Raw genomic sequence first — 19,412 nt, 5'->3', positions numbered from 1 at the left:
TTTCATGCCTTGGATGAAATGATTTTCTAACTTGTATATTTATATATATATATACACATCATCTCTCATTACCTATCATAATCCGATTTGATATCTTCCAGTTCTTTAAGCCGTGTCCGAAGTTCTTTAATTCTAGACTTCTGATTTTGCAATACATCTTTAAACTTAGAAAGGGTGTCTTCTTTGTTTCGACATTCATCTTCTAGACAAGTCACCTAAATAGACAAAAATGAAGTATTTCATAAAAATTTCATAAAGTGAAGGCAATTCAAAATTTGTGAAGAAATATTTAAAAAAAAAGAAAAAACAGAAAGAGTGAGATGTAGATCGTGAATATGCAGACTAAATGAAACAAAAGAAAAGTGAGTCATTCAATGGACTGGAATTTTTTTTGTTTGTTTTATGACACACAATCTCCAAGTTATTTGTGCCACACAATGTATTTATAAATATAGTCATTTGATAAGTTCTGGAAAGTCATTTGTTTCTTTGGTCTCTTTTATACAGGTTGAAAGAGGAAAAGTAGGCTCATTTCAAACAGTATGAGGTTTGGTATGCAATAATATTTTTGTGAGTATTTCTCTATGTTTTACAGAATACAGAGTGTAAGCAGTTGATCACAAAATTGCAGCTTCATGTTTGAGTAAGGTTGTGTGTATTATAGATATGAAGACTTTGAATGCAAAATGCAATAAATGCCATTTTGAAAATTACAAAGCTTTCATAACCAAAAAATTTGTATTTATGACTTGACCACAATCCAAAAGCATTTTATTTTTTCAACCATTTCACCTTCTTCAGGTGCATCTAAAAATTCAGAGTAAAAGAACAAAAATTTTTAATCTGTGGAGAAATTGAAAAGTCAAGAATGGTTGACCAAATATGAGGAAGAGGGAAACTATCTACTCTTGTTAGATGAATTTAAATGATAGAACTGTGGAGAGCAAGACACCTCCAAGAAGCAACATGTGTTGGGTGACAACAGCTTCCTAAATAAAGGTAGTTTAGAATTCAATGCAATATGCAAACCAATAATCATAAATAGAGATTAAAATACAAGTAAGAAAATAGTAATCAATGAGGTTTCAGGCATATATAAATTCCAGATTAATATTTTCCAGAGGTAAAGCAACTAATAAAGTTTTAACAAGAGTGCTCACTATCAAAGTAGGGCAAGATATATTTTTCATTTGTTTTACATGAGCATTAATACGTTTCATGAGCATGTTTCAGTCAGCCGATTACAAATAACTAGAGACCTTTTCAGGCAATATTGCTTACACAAAAGTTTAGTCTGTAATGAAAATTATTCAAGGATTCACCAATCACAAAAAATTTATCAGGAGGTCACATCATGTGTCATTAAGAATAAAAAAAGATGACAGTTCTTAATATATGTGAAGAAGACAGTAAAAAAAGTGGGGGGAGTAAGGTTTGTATTGAAATAGGAAAAATATGTTGTGTTACTATAAAATTACTATGTCAACATATTTGGACACAATTATGTTTCAGACACATAACTCTTCAAGAACGAGATGATGACGTTTAAGGGTTGCAAAATTCATGCTAAACTTGTTCAAAAATAGACATATAGTCTACTGGTTATGAATAAGCATTGATTAACAATCAGTTCTAAATGACAATCGTTTGGGGGTTGAAGATTTGATCCTTACTACAGGCATTAATTAACACATTGACTACAGGCACAAATTAACACATTTACTTGATTAGAATGACAACAATCTATACATGTGGATTAAGTGTTCAGTTTGAATTCTTATAAAGATTCTCATGTTCGACTAGAAGGTTCATAAGTTTGAAAAGATGCACCTAAAGAAAGTAAAAACTTACATGAGTTGAAACTGGAATATAAAAACCAAGACTATCCAATAAGAACAAAGCATTCATTTTTTTAATTTCCTTTAGAAATCTTCATTCAACTGGATTTTATTAAGAAATTTTAAACATTAAACCAGCAGCAGAGAATTTCTTCATATCTGAATGACAAAATAGGTTAAAATGAGGTAAGATGGATTATTTTGATTAATCAGACTACCGATTTCACCTCGGATGTCATTCTTACTACATTTCGACTGATTTAATCTGATTTTCTTTAGGTGAGTCTTGCCAAACTTGAAAATCTGTACAGAATTTCAAATCAAACTTTTTTTAATCCACATTAATCCATGTTCTTATTCATTAATAATTTTTTGCAATAGTGATCGCAAAATTTAAGAGACAGAACATAGGCTATGCCTACTCTATGCATTCTGTCAATAATTTTGTTGGTTTCATCGTTTCATGGTGGACCTTGTCAGCAAGTTATTTAAGAAATGAAATGAAAGACAGAGGGTGAGTAGATGAGAGAAGATTAGTTCAAGATGGCTACCATTAATGTTACTTAAAGCAATTCACAGAAATGATACAAGCTTCTTCCTACCTTATCTTTCACAGTCTTCAGCTCTTCTAAGACGTCTTTGTGCTGCACCTTTAGCGATTCCAGCTCTTTCACAACCAAACTGTAAATCTAGAACAATAAACAATTCCTTCTCTACAATATCTTGAAGATAGGCAACCTCAAACACGAGTTGATCTTGAGAATTTTATGAATGCTAATATTATTACATTAAGAATCAAATTTATTACAATTTCATATTATAATTATTCAAACTTTTCATAAAACGTTTTAAAACAATTACAATTAGCTTACAAATTGGATTTTTTTTCACGAGTTGAGATATCAATTCTAGGTCATATTCATAATTGAGACAAATTCAATGAAATCAAATCACGAAGGAATCAAAATCATTGATTGTTTTGGTAAGAACTATTGAAAAATAGAAAAGACAAGTGAAGTTATGGACTTCAACAAGTTTAATAAGTAAAATAGATTTTGTTTTTAGAAATGATAACATTTTGTGATTTGTTCGAAATTAATCTTTTTAACTGTTATATTCAAGTTTACAAAATAGATAAACTGTACTTCTAAAAATATAACAGAATTTATTCGTGCTCACAAGTAATACATTGAAATATTCAACATATGTAAAAACTTCTTGATATTGGAGATCTGGAAAGATGGACTTATCGATATATGTAGAGGCATGTCGAACATAACTGGTATGAATTAGGCAGCAACTGACCACATGGTGTTTCAAAGGCATCTTGACAAAGCTTGCCTTATATGAGGAGATGACTGTATATCAAAGAACTATTTTAGACAAAATGGTTGCAAGAACAAATGTTTTCCTTTGGTGACCAAATTGAAAAGGGGGAAAAAGAGAAAGATTTTGGCAAACATGTTGCCCCCCCTCAAGAGTCAGTCCAAAAAAATAAATACAAAAGGGGAGTGGACTCTGAGTCGCATCTTTTATATTATGACCTGATGATTGCCTCATGATTTTATGATCTAAGATTATGCATTAGGAAACGGCAACACCAACAAACTTATGCCTCATTAAAATTAGAGATAAAAGAAAATGAATGCTTTAAAAAGTTAAAATGGTCAGACTTAAACGGAATAAAAATCATTCACGGTTATGAAAAAATGGTGCAAAAATATAGCTTACATATCTAATGTGATTAAAAATACTTTTTGTAGAGTTTATGCTCCGATTAGCGAAAGTGATTTAAACATTAAAATCAAAAGTACAATCGTTTTTAGTTATGCTCCCTCAAGATTTTGTTAAAGTAGTTTTTGAAAAATCTGATAGTTTTCAGGTTGAATAATAAAAAGTAGTTTGCTGACAATTTTCATCTTTTATAAATTAATGTGACCTAACCATTTACCTAGATGTAGAAATTCTGATCGATTTTAACCATTTACCTAGATGTAGAAATTCTGATTGATTTTAACATAGTTCAAGTCACTACATAGTTTATCACATCATCATAACAGGAAAACTGAATTCCATATTAATTTATACTTTTAAATTATTTATATACTAGCATGGGTGCTTGGCATTGCCTAGGTGTTTGAAGGTGTATGCTGAAAAAAAAAAAAAGGGGTCTATTTTTTTAACTTTGACCCCTATTATGACCCCTTAATATTTATTGTTTTGGGCTCAAATCAAGTTATTAAGTTAGATCCATGTCCAAGGAACCTATATCTAAAATTTCAAGTGTTTAGACCCAAAATTGTCGGAGGAGTTTGGTAGAGTTCTCAAAGGTCAAATCGTTGAACTTTGACCCCTTAACAGCCAAATTTCTGGCCGAAAACCGATCACATAGATTTTCCCAAATTTCAGTACCCTGTAGTACAAATTTCGAGTCTGTAGTACTGTTAACAGAGTTATTGCGTAGGGAAATGTACAGACAGACAGACACACAGATATAGACACGTTGACTTTTATAGATATATAAAGTAAAGTCGATCCTCCCCACATTCAAACATAACAGCATAAAACCAAAACATTTATATGCTTATCTGTTCCACAACCCAATTAACCAAACCCTTCATGCCAGTTTCAGAAATTATGAATTCATTTCTTCCTCTTTCAATATTTATATTTTTTTCCAGGTTACTTGATTCTCCTAAATGGAACATGACTGCTATTTTCACTCACATCTTATTAATCCACACACCATCAGACTCACTATGTGCTAATTTTTCATGGCATTATAATTAAATAATAAAGTAATAGAATACAAAAATCTCTCAAATAATTAGAAAAATGTTGAAAAATTTACTAAATCTAAAAAGTACAAATTAATTTAGATCATCATAATCATAACGTTTCACTCCATCTAGAGATTCATTGTTGGGCAGTGTCCACATCAGAGCATACCTCACTTAGGGGACAGTCTGTGAGGATGCATGCAATAGTCTGCACATCAGCGGTGCAGGGGCACTGAGCATCCTGTACATAGCCCCACTTGTGCAGATTGTTCAGTGTTTTGTCAACCTTTGCTCAGGCCCAGTTGAGTGGCATTCACCATTTCTGGGGGAGTTCAGAGCCTGCCGTCTTCTTTCAGTGGCAGAAGAGCTTCATTGTTGTTATCGATTCATTCCACCAACACAAGCAGAAGGATCCTAGTGTTGTTCGTCCAAGGCCAGTGATAGTGACTTGCGGGATGGTAGTCACTACGGCACATCTTGGTGCCCAAATAGGGGATGGTTGTTGCTCTGCTTATCATGCTCTACCTTTGCTATCACCTCTGAATGGATCGGTGGCAGAGCGATTCTAGACATCCTGTAGGCAGATGGCAGGTTAGTCAATTTCAGGTTGCTGGTAATCATCCTGCATGCCTTGTTGAGCTCAACGTCCATCTTTGCAACATGAGCATAATAAGGCTATGTCAGTGCACAGTAATCTGCGGTTGAGTGACACAGTACTAAAGCTGACAGATGCAGCATCTGTGTCTCGGCTCCCCAAGGGTTGTTAGTCAGATTAACGAGTAGGCTGTTGCGCATCGATAGCTTCTTTCAGAGCTCGATATGGGTTCTGTATGACAGTGTCCTGTCGAGATAAATTGGGTATGGGATGTTTTCCAAGTGATGTTGAGCTTCCTTTGGGTTAGGTGGTTCTTAAGATGGAATGAACACATGTTAGTTTTACCTGCGTTTGTGTTGAGATGACACTCGTCATAGTATAATGACAACTGCATGAGCGCTGGTATCAATCGATCTTCGATGACTTTGAAGTCATTTGATTGGGTTACAAGGCACATGTCGTCCATACAGATGAACCTGCGGATGCTACGGAATGTTGGCATTGTAGTTGAACTTCAATCAGTTGTCCAGTCTATCACCACCAAGCTTAAGCCTTGATTCAACTATCATAGAGCTAATTGGGAAAGCTTCACACTGGACCTAGACTATAACATCACCACTATCTTGCCTGTCTCAAATGGATATGAATCTTTTCAATCCACAGTATGGTAGTGCGCGCAAAATAACATCCCAAGGGGTTGCAGACTTAACTACGCTTCTGGTCTTGTTGATTCCAGTAAGATGATCTACGAGCAGTACATTGCAACCTACTACCATGATTGCATTCTTGGCGTTGCCTTAGCATGCTAATACTACATAAATAACAAAGTCATTTTTTAAGAAAATTATTTTCAATGGTCATTATCCAAATCTGAATTGGATCCATCATCATTGACCAGTGCAGATCACAACAAATAGTCCAGGATTGTTTACTGCTATGTTTTTATATTCACAGGTTGGTATCAGTCTTCGGCTTTACGTACAGTAGCAACCAACATTCCAGCATGGTCACACATTTAAGTACATGTTAACAACAAAATGCTTCCTTGGCCTTTTGACTAAGTACAAAATGTAGTATCTGTTCTAATCTATATTTAGTAAAAGAGAAGTCCTCCTAGATTTAGGTAATTTTTTATTTTGTTCCAATCCAGAGTGCCTCTTTTTAGGGAGCTGGATTTTTCTCCACATCAGAAACCAAACTCGTGTCTAACTTTGCTTTTGTGGGGAGGTAAGTAAATAGAAACAACATAGTCCAAGAGAAATCGAACAAGACATCAGACAATATACTTTTGTCCATTCCCCAGTTGAGAATAGATTCAACCTACTTTTATAGACACATTTGTTATTGGTCAGTATATTCTACTACAACGAGAACAGAATATATCAAAGGCAAAAGAAAATATAAGCCCTAAATGATTTACAAGTCTATTATCATTTAGAATTCATTGTAACATTTTGATGATAATCAAAGTGTTATTAGTTTTTGCTGTTTTTTTCATAATCTGGTAGCCAAGATGAGAAGAAATGAAAAGCAAAAGATGAATGGTTGTAAAGTAATTGAATGGATCAATGAGTGAAACTTGCAAATCTTACAAGAAGATTAAAAGAAATGAAACAAGCAGGAATGAGGAAAACTGGAGGGAGGAGAAATAAAATAACTGATATTTATACAGGCTGAAAAACAAGAGATAAACATGGCATATCTGAGAATGGCAAGAACAAAGATTTTAAACAGAAATACAAGCAACAAATTGAAAAGCATTCATTTATCATTGTACGTAGCTCTAAATGTGTGACATTAGTCAATTTCTTCTACAACTTCTCAAAATGTGGTATTTTTTCATGTGATAAGACTTTCCGCACATTACAGACACTTTAGTACTAAATCAAATTATATGTAACACATTCTGCCATGCATCCAATAAATAGTATTAGCATTAACCATTTTTATAAGCCATTTTTTTGGCCTACAAATGAATTTCTGTTCCTTTCATTTCATGTTACATGTCAACATATGTAATATTATCTTATATATAAAGTAAAGATGACCTTCCCATTTACAGTAGAACCCCGGGATACGGCATTAAAAATTAGTAGCAAAATACATTACAGTACATAATACACATGTATATAATCAAACAACATTATAAATAACACCATAAGATGGGGCAAATATCATAACCAGGGGTTAAAAAAAAACAAACATTGTATTCAACATCGTAACCTGGAAAAAAAAAAAAAAAAAAACGTATCCTAGGGCCACCATATCCGGGGGTTCTACTGTAATTGATGTTAATAATTTTCTTCTTTTTCATCATTTATGCTAAATATTGATCCGCATTTTTAAAAGTAAAAAATTATTTTCAATCGATTTTATTGTTTTAATTCCAATATTTTATTATATTTAGAGGAAAGCAGTGGAACTTTTACTTTTTAACTCAGATCTACACTCCTCATGATCACTTGAGAAAAATATTTAAGGACACAGTTTTAAAGATGTACCAATATTTCAAGCATTTTCATTTACTACTGATGGAAGTGGGAAGGAAACAAATAATGGCCAACCAAGTATGAGGGGAAACAAAGTGACGAATTTGTAAGAGCGTCTATAGTCATCTAAAATCATTGTATGTTCTTTAGGGAGTGAAGAGATCCAGTAGATATCATTTGGATTTGTCTGATTTACCGTAATGGTCACTATTTAATAGTTGGGTTTTGTTTAGAATTGTATGAATGAAATATGTAACGGGTCTATATGTAAATGTTAGAACTTGTATGAGGTCTAGTGTACACATATGAGCAAGGATGATTTGTAAGTTTTTCTAATTGTATTTTGAAAATTTCATAGACGATGTATAAAAACAGTGTTTTCATAATAATTGTATACAAAGTTGGCCATATTGGTGCTAGTTGAGGAGTTTTTTTTTTTTTACAATCTGCTGTTCTTAAAAGTGTATACAATCTTAATAGTAGCAATATCAGAAAATGTACTGTTCAGTGCTGGATAAGGTGCATGCTGCTATTTAATCTGATAGTCATAGTCTTTAAATCAATCATTAGTAAATTTCTCCCAAGTCCATCAAAATCAAACATATATGGAATCACAATAAATTTTTCTTTAACTATAAAAGTATTTGAATATTTTTTGTTGAGTTGTGTATTCCAAGAAATCGCTCTTTACATCTAACTATTAAAAATAAAACATGCCAGCATAGCATGCCTGTTAGTGATAGATGACTTTTTTGCAACTATGCGATCAAGGTCTGTTCACAAACACTTGATATGGAAATTCTCCCACTCGATGAAGTTTCATATTTTTTTAGTTAATTAGGGAAAAGAATTGTCTTTGCCATGGAATTTGAATAAAACATGGTCATCTTTTCAGGCAAAAATTAGAACATTTCAAAGTTGAAGCTTTGTAGTAAAAAGCTAAGTAAATTTAATAGCCAATATATTAATTTATTTTGTCTTAAAATTTGAAGAAAATTGGTTGAACCCTTTTTACATACACATTAATAGAAATGCTGACGAGTGGAAATAATATGAGAATTTTTAGTGTGCTGTGACGCACAACAAAAACTTATAAAACGTTTGTTCAAATTGACTAAAACAATGAAATATTCATTTTTTTCTTTTTTTATTATTATCTACTGGCATGCCCTAGAAATAATAAAACAATATATAATTATAACCTTTCAAATATTTTTTCAATATTTATGTATTGTGCTGAAATAATAACATTATTTAAAAACCCATTCTTAACATGGCAAGGGGAAGATTTTTTTGTAACTATTCTGTATTTTCACCTAACAATATAATAAACAAAAGATACTGTAAAACTTGAATTAACTTGAAAATACTATCAGAAAATTGCATGTTATCTTCCTTGCATTTTTATATATATTTATAACATTAGGATTCTGAATATAATCTTGTGTATTTTCTAAGAAGTCTTTAGATGTTTTATGATTTTCAGACATATTTTCCAGTATTTATATACATCTCTTACTTTATAATAAATGTTTTCAAATAATAGAACTAAAAAATATGTTATTTTGTTGCAGGTGAAATCTTGCATTCTGGTAATTCTCAAATTTTAAATATTAGCATTAACTGGTGGAACTTTTGCACAATGAACTGACTTATCTATTGATATGGAAATCAGAACGTCATCAAATGGATACATTCTTCAATTAATGAAAAAATTTGCCACAAATCATTCAGTTTCAAAAATTTTCAGTATGCTGAAAATTTCACAATACTATTTCAACAACTTTGAGAGACAAATTATCATATTGAGAGTCAAATTATTAAAAAAAAAAGCAAAATCAAGAAATCTTGCTAAAATTGGGGAACTATAAAAACAGGAATTCATTGTACAATGATTTTGGGTTATGGAAGAGAAGTGAATTGTGTTATAAGAAAAGACTAGAACCCCACCCCTTTCTCTTTTCATAATAAATGTATTTATTAGTCAAGCAGACACCCCATTCCCCACTCGTCGAGCAGCGACGATTGAAAACCAAGTCGAAATAGACAACCTACCCCAACCTCTTTTCATTCCACCCATGCAAAGGAAGTCACAGAGACAAGATCCTTAGCCCCAACCCATCGCCTTGCGAGGAGATGACAAATGTGAACGGATGTGAGCCAGACAGAAACCCCAACCCACACCCATCTCAGAAGGAAACACATGGACAAAAGAGCGGGAAATTCAGTTGGGCTGCTGCAAGCAACGAGGACACTTAGTGAAATCATCGCTCCTGAGAAAAATGGAGTTGAACACCAGCGTAGAAAGTCGCAGAGGTGAATAAAATACAGCCCACTCAAACCAGATTGCCAACGACCAAAAAGGGAAATCAACTCAAAGCTTGGATTTACTTTGGCCAAATATTATTCTTGGAGATGAATAGCCCTCCAATGGAAGACTATGTACTAAAAATCACACATCAGGGATAATGTTGAAAAAAAAAGAAAAGAATGGTGACGAAGGAAAAAAAGGATATTTACGTTAACACACGCTCGACAGGAATGGATAATCACTAACAGAGCTAAGTATCTTCCAATTTTCATTCTCCCCAATCCGCCGAACCCAATCCCATGTCCTTATGCTCAAATGTTATTCTTGCTATATATAAATTGACTTTTTGCCATGCGTAAAGAAAGAAGAAAACATATTACTGTCTGATTCTGAACAATAACTGTGACTCGAAAGGGGGAAAGAGACAATATGTCTCCATGAATAAACCTTATTATCGTTCGCTCCCCTCTCCTCATCTCAACCCATATGTTGTCTGCACCTCCATTTGCATTATTGTTGTTTTTTGTTTTTTTTGCATTCACCTGTATTACATTCATGCAAATAAATTAATGTATTTTTAGTATGTTCGTACCCGATTGTATCATCGTCGTTCTTATTGCCTTATTCTAATTATTAACTGTGAATGTCATTAAGGTGTTTCATGACGATAACACTGGTTCGAACCTCGGCAAGTGCCATTTGGTTGTGATATCATTACAACCGGCACACTGCATATCTTCTTTTATCTTACAACGTGGGAGGAGAATTTCTCCTTGAAATTCCTAGCTCTGGGCTACCGGCACATGGGATCTCCATCCGGAATCCCAATATACTTCAAACCCCTGGGCTCATCCCAAAAACCGTTACAATTGCCTTAAAGTGGAAGCCTTTGTAACTCCCCTTAAGAGACTACATTCACAAGGAAAAAAAGAGTATGAAACCAGACAAAATGCATGTGCTTAGCCAATCAAATTGCAGCAGACAACAATTTGCAATTGTGAATCGAATACATCATAATTTTCTTTAAGATGATTGAAATGACAACAAATTTCAGTATTTTAGGAAAATTCAGTTAGTCTCCTGAAGGACTAAAAAAATGTAAAAATATTTTTTCAGCCAAACCCTAACAACAACTTAAAACAAACCATGGTATTTCTTTATATCCTAACACATCTAATCCTAAACTAACATCTGGTTTAAAAGCTATACCAGTACAAGAAAAAATATATTAAAACAAAAAAAAAAAAAATAATTAAAAGAACCTTAATTTTCTTGTGAAAAATGTGATCTGTGTTACAGAGTAGATACTGATGTAAAAAAAAAATTATTTCATTATATTTTCTTCATCTCTTCATCACAAAATATATCACATAAAATTTGATTTTAAGACCTAGATGTTTTCATTCAGCATCTTCCAACTATTTACATAAACAGCTAGAATATGCTAATAAAAAGTTGATTTTAGCATGGGTCACAAATTGTACCAGTACCCAGGAGTAACCACATAAACATTACTTCATTATTATACAAGTACCTAAAAAACATCTTTAAAACTAAAAGGTATCCATCCATTTTCATATAGAGATATTTATATAACTTTCACTTCATAAACTTCAACCAACACAAATATACAAACTTTGCATTATTTTCAGATTTCACATTATTATTGCTAGACTTGAAATTAGACTGCATCAAAAGCATTTTAGCTGGGCTTTTCTTTTTTATCAGAAAGATTCCATGTTGGGTGCGTAAAAATTAAGTTAAAAAGGGAAAATCCATGTAAAGTTTGTTTAAACAAAAAAATGGAATTTTTTATTCAAAGTCAAGTTAGAATTGAAGCTATGTGTCAAGATATTGCGACACAAACAGAAAGTTGGTAGTGAGATGTAGCAGATAAGTTGATCAGATCTTTCTCTTTTTTTTTGAACTATGAGAAAGCGATTATGCTTTGGGAACAACAGCTTATTGATTGGGGGATGTTATGTATGTATATCATATAGTGGAAATAAAAATAAAACTCCTGAAAGTATTATTGAATGCCTATTTTGCGTTTATTATTAACTTTTACAATCGGTGTTATTAAGGAGTCAAATATATCAAGAAAGAAACAGAAAGATGTCACTATCCATTGAGTCAAAAATTTACGATGTGTCAACCAAACAAGATTTCAGCTACATATTACGAGAGAAAATAGAAAGGAAACATCACTATATACTGAGCAACAACTTGTGATGTAAAAACACTACAGTCCTGCTGTTCAACCACACAAGCCATAAAACAACAGTACAAACCACCACTGGAGGAGGAGGTGTTTCTGTTTGAAAGCATGTTGCAAAGCTGAAGAGTATACACACACAGATGAATAGAAAGCTGAAATAAATGCTGTAGCCATGCTACATTAATTTTATAATAAAACAGCTGGAATGAGATTTCATAAATTACTAAAATTTCTAAGATAACATTTCTACAATTAATTAGGACAGATCTACTTTTTGTCTTTTTCACAGGATTTTAACAAAAAGGAAATAATTAAATAACTTTATTGATTAGAAACATTATACATGTACTATTAACTAGAAATTTTACACAATCAAACAAAGAGAAGCATTAGAAACACTGTACCAACCTCTTGTTGATCATTTTTTTCTCGCTCTTGAACCTTGAGTTCACTTTCTTTAACCTTCAATTGGCTATCCAAAGAATTTGACTTGATTTCTTCTGATTCCTACAGGGACAAATGTAAACAATATTATATTGTCATTCTACAAAATCTGAATCAAGGCAACACAAGAATAGTAAAATTGGTTAAATGTACATACAAAAAGTCATAATAAAAACTAGAACTAAGGAGATTGTTATTAACAAGTGAATTTGCTTACTAATTAATAATGAAGGAAAAATTCAATAACAAATACGAGAACAAAAAACACAGACTTCATTCACAAATCTTATATAAATAAAGATTTTTGTCCGTCATTCACAATTTTTTTAATGTAATAAACAAATTGAAAAATTTGTCTCATTTCGAAATATCAGATATTAACTACTTTTTTTTTTTTTTTTTTTTTTTTTTTTACATGGAGGTCACTACTTATCAAGGCCCGGAGGCCACTCAGGGATAAAGGTTATTGCATGTACAGTAATCAATGAGATAGTATTGTAGTAATCATTAGTATTGGAGATTTGATAGAGTGTCTTACTTAAGAGGGCGGTTTGTCAGGAATTTGTTTATGTTTGTTTATGAAGACATCCAAGTTGTAGTCAGGTGAGAAACAGGCAAACGGAAGAGAGTTCCACAGTCGTGCACTTTTGAGAAAGAAGCTCTGCTCATGGAATCTATGTTTGGATTTAGGCACAGATAAAGAGTGGGGAAAATTATTGACAGTAGTTTCAGCCAGACGGGTGTTTCTCGTGAAAGATTGGCGAGGGGGGACCAGGGATTGGAGTTCAGACGAGCACCTGCCATGGAAGTAACGATAAAACAAAGACAGGCTCGCAACGTCCCTTCTGTGGGAGAGAGGCTGCAGGGTAGAGAAAAGGGCACCCCCCCACTAAGCCACAAAGTCTATTTTGTACTCTGTCAAGGCAGGATAGGCTGTTTTTAGCAGCTCCTGCCCAGATGTTGCAGCAGTACTCCATCCTTGGACATACTTGGCTTTTATATAGATACAGAATTGCATCAGTAGTGAGATATCTTCTGGAGTGGTAGAAGGATCCCACCATTTTCCCAGCGTACTTGGCAACAGACCTAATGTACGTGTTCTATTTCAGATCAGGAGTAAAAGTCAAACCCAAACGCTTGTCAAAACATGGAGCCTCCCCAAGACGAGAGCCATCCATTTCAATTGATGCCAGATGGGGATCAGAGCGTTGATGATGTAAAAATAGAAGCTTGGTTTTGGATGCATTAAAAGTAACCAGCCACCTCTTCCCCCACTGTACCACACACTCAAGATCAGAAGAAACAGAATTAGAGAGAACCTTGTCATTTACGGCCTTTGATGTGTTGCCATAGATGGTCGTGTCATCAGCAGAGATGTCAACGAATGATTTAAGTATGTGTTTTGGGAGATCATTGATGTAGATCAGGAAGGGAGTTCGGCCCAGGATGGACCCCTGAAGGACTCCAGCATTAATACTGTCGGCCTCTGATTTCTGCCCATCAACCACTACTCTTATTAACCTATCAGAGAGAAATGATTTAATGATTGAGAAAACATTACCAGTGATACCGCAGCTGGAAATCTTGTGAAGTAGGCCCTTATGCCATACCTTATCGAAGGCCTTCGATATGTCAAGAGCAACTGCCCTGGAAAGGAAGCCTTTGTCAAGAGATTCACTAATCCTACGAGATATAACAGTTAGCACATCTGCTGTAGATCTTGCGTAGCAGAAACCATATTGCATGTCACTAAGAAGGTTGTTTCTGCTGAGGTGGTTGACTACTTCTCTATTTAATATGGATTCCAACAACTTACTCTTGACACACAAGAAACTTATTGGTCTGTACTGAGAGGGAGATGACTTTTCACCTAAATTCTTAAATACAGGGCATACTGATTAGGTTTTCTAGGGTGTTGGAAAGCACTTCTCCTTAAGGCAACGTTTAAACAGTTTTGTAAATATGGGGACAAGTTCTGGTTGGAGCTTTTTCAGCACTATAACTGGAATGCCGTCAGGGCCAGTTACTTTACTGGAATCAAGGTTCTTGATTAGTTTGACGACCTTACGCACAGATATTTGTATGTTATAGGAGGAAATACAGGGAGTTGATGGCCTTCGTCGCATAGGGTAGAATTAGCTGCAAAGTTCTTGGCAAATAGTTTGGCCTTGTCTGATGCTGATGAGATGACCTCAGGTCCATTGATGATGGTTGGGATAGAACGCACGCTTCTGTTCAGGATCCTGTTTGATATTTGCCAAAACTGGTGGGAACCAAGCCGCTGCTCATCTACTTTGGATTTAACAGACTTAGCATATAGCTCTCTTGCATTTTTTATTACTCTTTTACAGTGGTTGCTGGCAGTCCTGAAAGCAGCTTTAGTCTCAGTACATCTATTACATTGGTAGCTATGGAAAAAGTGATTTCTGTGCGCGATGGCAGCAGCACATTCTGCGGAGAACCATGGATGGCTGTTAGGTTTTTGTTGGAATTTTTTGAATGGTATGAATCGATCTATGCCTACAATTAACCATTCGGTCGGGTCTGATACTATAGAGGGCACATCTTTTTTAAACATGGAATGCAAAGGTAGATCGGATATGAATGTACGGAAGCTATCCCAGTCAGCCATAGAGTATCGATATACAGTGTGGTGGAGAGGTACGTCTGAAGACTTATTACATTTCATTTTTATCTTAACTGCTACAACAGAGTGGTCAGAGGATCCCAGAGGAGATAGAATGGAACATGAACATAGCTCAGGGGAAGTTGTGAGGAAAAGGTCTAGAAGGCTTGCATACTGACCGGTAGTATTGGGCACACAGATGGGTTCGTGAACAATCTGAGTGAGGTCATAGGCAATGGCAAAATCATGACAGAATCTCCCCTCATCATCGGTCTTATTTGAGTGGGTCAGCCATTCCACATTATGGACACTGAAGTCACCGCAAATGTGAATGTTAGCCGAAGGATGAGCAGACAGGATGTGGTCAATTTTTGCAGATATGCTCTTAAAGATAGTAACCCCACTGTTGTGGGGGCGATAGAGGGCAAATATAAATGCAGTGGTGTAAGCTAGTGCAACCCGGAAGCACATATAAGGTAAATTAGGGTCTTCTGTGGAGATATCTCTACCACATGGAAAGCCATCTTTAATGTAGGCACATATTCCATGCCCATGGCAATCTTGGGGGTCAGATTTAGATGTTAAGTTAGAGTATTCTTTAATTATGAATTCGTCTAGGTAAGTGGTTGGCCCTATGCCAGTTTCACTTAGAAAGAATATGTCCGGTTTCATCTCCTGTTTCAACCTCTGGAAGGTTGGAACGTAGACCCCTGATGCTGGAGAAGGAGACCTGGTAGTAGGGGTCTATGTTGGAGGATAGGGTTCTAGGTTTATTCGTGTTTTGTTTTTGGAGATTTGTCATATTGAGGTTTTGGGATTTGTGGAACAGGTCGATAGACTTGGTTGGAGCAGGATAGAGAGGGAAAGTAAGAGAAAAAAAAAAAATTTTTTTTTTTTTTTTTGTAGCACATAAGGTAAAGCCGTAACAATTACCCACTAGTATGGCATCAAGAGGCCCTACCAGAAACGTTTACCTCCAGCACCCTTACTAATGACATGATCACAAGGATAGACATAGAAACAGAAATTTTCCGACATCTCAGGCTACTGTTCACAAAGTACTACCGACCTGGAAAGCAGCTTTTTCTTCACCCTTTGTCAGAAAAATCACTCATTAGAAATGAGGACTGAAGGACAAAAAAGGAGAAGCAAGAGTTACTGGAGCTGCCGATAACACATCCACATGTATTATCTACTCTCCATTTAAAAAAAAAGGTGAGAAGGACTTATTAATATCTACTTAAAGTCCGTTGCCCCATTCCCAGTTTAGGACAGTACTTGAAGATAATCTCCCCTCCCATATTAATACATGGATACTTTTTGCCTTTATCTACCTCGAGCTAGAATGTTCAACCATTCCAGCTCCACCCCATAATAAATATGCTATAATGGAACTTTTATCAAATTGGAAAGTCTGGTTAAATTTTAACTCGTTTAAAAAACTGGTTAAGAAGTAATACCTTTAGGATTACGTATTAAGTTTAGACTAGCTAGAAGTAATGCATATTTTAGAGAGAAAAAAAAGCCACATGTTTTTGAGTTCAGATAATATTCAGGTATAATTTGGGAAATGTTCAATTTCATAGGAGACTTCTTTTTTTTTTCTCATTTTAAATATAGGAAAAAAGTATTGGTTAATAATAGTATATTTGACAAAAAAGATTTAGGAAAAACAAAAAAAGATAAATAAAAAGAAAACGAGACTAATATTCAGGATTAAAAGAAATGAAAAATATTGCATCCATATTAAATAAATTCTCAACAAATAAAGTGAATGCCACGATCAGAAATTGAAAACAAAACCTTGAGATCTTCAGTCTGACATTCTACCAACTGAACTATTAGGATTTTCTTATACATTGAACTTAAACATTACCTTAATAAAATAATTAAAGCTTTGGCAGGATGTCATGGATTTGTGATTTAGGTCATGTTTCAAAACATGAATTCAAATATAATTGCTTATAAAAAAATGAGTAAACATTCTCCAAAGTATTGAAAATTATTTTAATAGTTCAAAACAATTTATTTTGCTCACTGGATCACCAAAGTTAAGCAACGTTGAACCTGGTCAGTACTAAATGGGTGACCATTTGGGACTTCAGGTGCTGTATGTGCTCTCTGATTGTTTCCAGTCATCTTGGACTTCTCCTTGCCACTGAATTCAAACAGTGCCGATTTAGGAGAGGTGTGGCTGAGGATTGTGCAACTCTTGCTTCACAATTACATGTGCAGCTGCTCCTACAGGGGCGGGGGGAGGGTATCCTTTGACTTTTGAGACTGACCGGAGACATGAAATCCTCACAGTATAGCAAAAAATTTTGTTAGAGAAGTTTGTAAATTGTCAGCTCATATAATTTTTCATGAATAAATTTAAATTTTTTTTCTGGTAAAATAAATTCAGTTAAAAACAATGTTTTTTCTTTCCTTTTTAGGATTCTCTCAGATCAAAAACAAACAAGCCAACTTCTCAGAGTCAGTAAAAGATAGAAAGTCTCCAAACTTTTTTTGAAAACAAATTTCATATATGAAAACACAGTTTCTTTCAAAATGAAAATTAATGAACATTTTATTTAAAAGATAAACTAAGTAAAATGGAAAATTCTTTTCCTTCTTGAGGACAAAGTTACATTCTCATTTGAATATAATAATTGTGGAAAACGAAAATATTTCCCTACAATTTTTGGAAAAGCTAATTGTTTTGAGAATACATGATTATGTTGTCTTTAAAGACAATGGAATTCCTCACAGACATGAGTGGCTAATAGCAAAACGAGTTGAAATTAGGGATGAATTTCCCAACCCTGGAAGGAATGGTCTCTCACTAATTTCCCACCCACTGTTAAATAAATCAATCTTTTTATTATTTTTATCCCTACCTTATCATTCCCTTCGACCACAGCTGCCACTGTTCGCAATTAGCCAGCCTCTAATGGGTGGGACAAAAGTTATGGGGTAAAAAGTGTAATTTTTTGCAATTTTAGGGCATTTTTGGACCCTTTTGAGCTGTTAGGAACACCGAATCCCAGTGAAAATGGACAAACGATGCAGTTTCATACCTTAAGACATGTATATTTGAATTCAGCACCATGGAAAACTACTATATAGACATACATATCAAGTTCTTGAGTAATATGAAAAAAGAGCTCCAAAAAGGCATTTTTTTAGCCCTAAAAGTCTCAGTGGGATGCGAATCAGAATTTTGCCAGAGTAACCCATATTGAATTTATATTAAGAACAATGAGCTCCACATTTTGGCCAAGTTTCAGGAAAATCTAATGGATGGATCAAACGCTATAGGTCAAAAAATGTCATTTTTGGCCATTTTTGACATTTTTTGAGCCCCTGGGGATGCCAAATCTCAATGTAAATGGATAACGGTGCAGTTTCAGGCCTTAACACATGTATATTTGAGTTGACCACCGTGCAAAACCACTATATAGTCAGATATATAAAGTTTTTGTTGACAATTATGAAAAAAAGAGCCACAAAAAGAGGCATTTTTAGCACTTAAAGTCCCCTGGGTCGCGAACCAGAATTTTGCCAGGGTCACCCATGCTGGATTTATAGTAAGAAAAATGGGCTCCACATTTTGGCCAAGTTTCCAAAAAATCTAATTGATGGATCAGAAGTTATGGGGCAAAATGTGCCATTTTGGGGCATTTTTGACCTCTTGAGCCCCTGGGAGCACAACGGGAATTTTTGTAAAAAAAATTTTTTTTACTGTGCACATCTATTTAATGAAATACAATTTGTAGCAAAATTTCAGGAAAAACTAATGGACAGTTATCTGGCAATAGTCCGGACTAAGGGACACACAGACACATGGACGCCACTGAAAACATAGGTCCCTCTCCGAAATCGGGGGACCAATAAAAACGTATATTGATTGTTCAAAACCAGTTAAATTCCCTGACAATGAATCCTGGAGAATTAGAAACCTGATCATCACCAAAAAGAATAAAAAAATAAGTAAATTAGAGATTAAGTGAACCCTTGCCTATTAAACCTGAACTCATTAGATATGATGAATTAATGTATGAATAACAAAGAATAATTGGCTGACAGTACCATGGGAATATATAAAAAGATGAAAATATGGAATATGAAG

General features: G+C 34.3%; 1 protein-coding gene across 4 annotated transcripts in view; it reads right to left on the bottom strand.

Moving 5' to 3' along the window:
• Positions 1-19,412, bottom strand: part of LOC145246027 (coiled-coil domain-containing protein 186-like) — a 202,114-nt gene that overhangs the window by 57,419 nt on the left and 125,283 nt on the right. For 2 of the 4 annotated variants that reach the window (XM_080107851.1, XM_080107852.1), the window contains exons 8-10: positions 12,640-12,738; positions 2,441-2,527; positions 73-215 (exon numbers count right to left, since the gene is read on the bottom strand). In XM_080107851.1, coding sequence (XP_079963977.1) covers positions 73-215; positions 2,441-2,527; positions 12,640-12,738 — 329 coding nt within the window. The remainder of the gene's footprint in view (positions 1-72; positions 216-2,440; positions 2,528-12,639; positions 12,739-19,412) is intronic. The other 2 variants (XM_080107853.1, XM_080107854.1) reach the window with 1 other exon arrangement.

Source organism: Euprymna scolopes, chromosome 23, assembly GCF_053919585.1.
Source record: "Euprymna scolopes isolate OS-2025 chromosome 23, ASM5391958v1, whole genome shotgun sequence".
Classification (NCBI taxonomy): Eukaryota; Metazoa; Mollusca; class Cephalopoda; order Sepiida; family Sepiolidae; genus Euprymna; species Euprymna scolopes.
Note: the sequence above shows the minus strand (reverse complement) of the source record. Positions and strands in the feature narration are given on the sequence as shown.